This window comes from Frankliniella occidentalis, unplaced genomic scaffold (genome assembly GCF_000697945.3).
Source record: "Frankliniella occidentalis isolate FOCC.00 unplaced genomic scaffold, Focc_3.1 Scaffold813, whole genome shotgun sequence".
Taxonomy (NCBI): Eukaryota; Metazoa; Arthropoda; class Insecta; order Thysanoptera; family Thripidae; genus Frankliniella; species Frankliniella occidentalis.
Window position 1 is genome coordinate 30,665 of NW_026267922.1, and position 4,044 is coordinate 34,708.

General features: G+C 49.1%; 1 protein-coding gene across 1 annotated transcript in view; it reads left to right on the forward strand.

Annotated features, from left to right (window-relative positions):
- Positions 1-4,026, forward strand: part of LOC113217254 (neural-cadherin) — a gene marked incomplete at its 5' end in the record, with an annotated part of 27,827 nt that extends 23,801 nt beyond the window's left edge. Inside the window, 9 exons of the mRNA XM_052275724.1 lie at positions 152-338; positions 554-1,690; positions 1,778-1,986; positions 2,135-2,467; positions 2,564-2,770; positions 2,887-3,158; positions 3,230-3,435; positions 3,529-3,671; positions 3,753-4,026. Coding sequence (XP_052131684.1) covers positions 152-338; positions 554-1,690; positions 1,778-1,986; positions 2,135-2,467; positions 2,564-2,770; positions 2,887-3,158; positions 3,230-3,435; positions 3,529-3,671; positions 3,753-4,022 — 2,964 coding nt within the window. The remainder of the gene's footprint in view (positions 1-151; positions 339-553; positions 1,691-1,777; positions 1,987-2,134; positions 2,468-2,563; positions 2,771-2,886; positions 3,159-3,229; positions 3,436-3,528; positions 3,672-3,752) is intronic.
- Between the last annotated feature and the right edge of the window lie 18 nt (positions 4,027-4,044).

Sequence of the window (4,044 nt, forward strand, 5' to 3'; positions counted from 1 at the left end):
TCAAGGGAGAGGATAAGAGAGAGGAGGGAGGGGGGAGTTGCGGGAGTTGCGTGTCTTCCATGTGCCCGGCCCCACCCCGCCTCACCCCGCCCCGCCCCATCCCGTCGTAATGCCGAGTATTTACGCCCTGCCCTATGCCGCCATGTTGCAGCCGCTGGACCGTGACCAGCCCAACGGGCGCGCCCAGTGGCGCTTCACCGTGTTCGCCCAGGACGAGGGCGGCGAGGGCCTCGTCGGCTACACCGACGTGCAGGTCAACCTCAAGGACATCAACGACAACAACCCGTCCTTCCCGCAGGGCGTGTACTTCGGCAACGTGACGGAGAACGGCACCGCAGGTGAGCACGCCTAGCAGTTTTAATTTTCCGGAAAAGTACTTTAAAGAATTCGTCTCAACTTTTTTTTAAAGTTTTTTTCTTTCATTTTTTATGGAAACATTTTAATTTTTTCCCCGTTTTTTTCCTGAAGTTTTTCGAAAAAAAATTATGAGAAAAATATTGTACTTTAAAATTCCTTGCTTTGAAAATGTTCTTACGCGCTTCTCCCCCCGCAGGCATGGTGGTGATGACCATGACGGCCGTGGACTACGACGACCCGCAGGAGGGCACCAACGCCAAGCTGACGTACTCCATCGAGAAGAACGTGATCGAGGAGGAGACGGGGTCGCCCATCTTCGACATCGAGCCGGACACGGGCGTCATCAAGACGGCCGTATGCTGCCTGGACCGCGAACGCACCCCGGAGTACTCTATACAGGTCGTCGCGATAGATGGAGGGGGGTTAAAGGGGACGGGGACGGCGTCGATACGCGTCAAGGACATCAACGACATGCCGCCCAAGTTCACCAAGGACGAGTGGTGCACCGAGGTGGACGAGACGGACGGCACGACCCTCCCCGAAATGCCCATCCTGACGGTGACGGTGCACGATGAGGACGAGACCAACAAGTTCCAGTACAAGGTGATTGAGAACTCGGGGCTGGGCGCCGACAAGTTCACCATGGTGCGGAACAACGACGGTACCGGCTCGCTCAAGATCGTCCAGCCGCTCGACTACGAGGACCCGCTGCAGAGCAACGGCTTCCGCTTCAAGATCCAGGTCAACGACAAGGGCGAGGACAACGACAACGACAAGTACCACGTGGCCTACTGCTGGGTGGTGGTGCGCCTGCGCGACATCAACGACAACAAGCCGCAGTTCGACCGGCCCAACATCGAGGTGCGCGTCTTCGAGAACGCCGAGATCGGCAAGAGCCTCGAGACGTTCAAGGCGACCGACCCGGACCAGGGCGGCAAGAGCCACGTGACGTACGCCATCGACCGGTCCTCGGACCGGCGCCGGCAGTTCGCCATCAGCCCCGAGGGCACCGTCAACATCCAGCGCTCGCTCGACCGCGAGGAGACGCCCCGCCACCAGGTCAAGATCCTGGCCATCGACGACGGCGTCCCGCCCAAGACGGCCACCGCCACCCTCACCGTCATCGTCGAGGACATCAACGACAACGCGCCCACCTTCCTCAAGGACTACCGACCCGTGCTGCCCGAGCACACCTCGGCGCGCACCGTCGTCGAGGTGCTCGCCACGGACGACGACGACCGCTCCAAGAGCAACGGGCCGCCCTTCATCTTCCGCATGGACCCCTCGGCCGACGACGTGATCCGGGCGTCGTTCAAAGTGGAGCACGACCAGAGTGAGTACCTCCCCGCCTGCCCCTAACGCCGGACGAGTCGAGCTAAAACTTAATAACGAGTGTGTTCCTCCCTGTCTCTCCCCACAGAGGGTGCCAATGGTGACGGCATGGCTGTCGTCTCGTCACTGCGATCGTTTGATCGGGAGCAGCAGAAGGAGTACCTCATCCCCATCGTGATCAAGGACTCGGGGAACCCCGCCATGTCGGGGACAAGCACTTTGACTGTCATCATTGGTGATGTGAACGACAACAAGATGCAGTCCGGTTCCAAAGAAATATTTGTGTACAACTACATGGTAAGTTTACCCTTTTGGCACATTTCCAGATTTTTAAGATTTTTAATTATATTATGCTCGTATACACGCTCATGTGTTGGATATGATGGTTGTAAACTGTAGCTGTGGCTTGTTTTGCTTACTTAATTTTTTCAATTTCCAATTATAGGGACAGGCACCTGACACAGAAATTGGGAGAGTATACGTTTATGACCTGGATGATTGGGACCTTCCTGACAAGATGTTTTATTGGGAATCGAGTGAACACACTAACTTTAAGCTGAATGAGCATACTGGCATGATCACAATGAGACATGGCACTCGAGATGGAAAGTACCATCTTAAATTCAAAGTATTTGACAGGAAGCATACCCAGACAGATGTTCCAGCCAACGTGACTGTAACTGTTCGTGAAATTCCTCATGAGGCTGTGATTAATTCTGGATCAATCAGAATTTCGGGTATATCAGATGAAGATTTTATTCGTGTGTGGGACTATAGGGTGAGTTCATGGCCATTCTTTTGATTTTTATGAGCATATTTCTACTGCCAAGACAGGTAGAAATATAATTTTGAACTTATTTAATGTATTTTACAGACCCAAGGTGTAGTTAGGAGCAAGGCAGATAAATTCCGAGAAAAGATTGCTGACTTGCTTCATGTTGACCGGGAAAATGTTGATGTATTTAGTGTCCAATCGAGACGCAGGAACCCACCTCTTACTGACATTCGTTTCTCTGCTCATGGATCTCCATATTACAAGCCTGTGAGACTAAATGGGTTGGTTCTAATGAAGCGCGAAGAGGTATGTAGCAACTGATATATCTATAGTATTATCATTGCAGTTTCTGAAGTGGTAACTATTCACTTTTTCCATGTCTAATTGAATTGTATCCTAACTCATCTTTTTATCATATTTAGATTGAAAAAGATGTAGGAATAAATATTACAATGGTTGGCATTGATGAGTGTCTGTATGAAAATCAAAACTGTGAAGGCTCATGTACAAACCAAATGGAAATAAGCAACCTTCCATACATGGTTAATGCAAACAAAACAGCACTTGTAGGCGTTCGATTAGATATAATTCCAGAATGCACTTGTGGTGCACGTAACTTCAGCAAAGAAGAGTCCTGTCGCAACAGCCCATGTCACAATGGTGGTCGATGCCAAGAAGGAAGGAATGGTGTCACGTATGTAGTCTATTCCTCTATGGAGTATCTTCTAGCAATAGCCTTTTTCTAATGTCAGTGGTGCATTTCAGGTGCTCTTGCCCGAGTGGGTACAGTGGACCTCGTTGCCAACAAACTGCTCGCAGTTTCCGAGGAAATGGATGGGCCTGGTATCAGCCTCTAGAAATGTGTGACACGTCGCATCTTAGTCTTGAATTTGCCACACGCCATGGTGATGGTACTCTGCTTTACAACGGTCCAATCGTTCCCCCTGAACCTGAAGAGGAGCTAGTTTCAGGTACAAGGCTACAACATTTGAATGGTTTTGTATCTTAGTCCTTTCATATTGTGTGAAAATTCAATTAATTTTTGTTCTTGTACATCTCAACAGATTTTATTGCTCTGGAGTTAGAAAAGGGAAATCCCCGCCTACTGATTGACTTTGGCTCTGGCACTTTAGAGCTGAGAGTGAAACCAAAACATACTTTAGATGATGGAGAATGGCATCGTATTGATGTCTTCTGGGACACTGAGGTACTATTCCGTTAAATGACGGAACATGAGTTTGGTTGGATATTTTCTATCATTTTACTAATTCCTGCTTTATTTCTGTAGACTGTACAATTAGTTGTAGACTTCTGTAAGGGAGCTGATATTGATGAAACAGAAAATGGTGCAGCTCCGTTATTTGATGATTCCTCTTGCCGTGCCAGTGGAACCATCCCACCATTCAATGAATATCTCAATGTTAATGCTCCACTTCAAATAGGTGGCTTTTACGTTGATGAGTTTGAACCTTCATCATACCGCTGGCAATATAAGCCTCATGGGAAGAGTTTTGATGGGTGTATTCGGAATATCTTCCACAATAGTAAAGTAAGTTAAATCTATAAATAAATAGACCCAG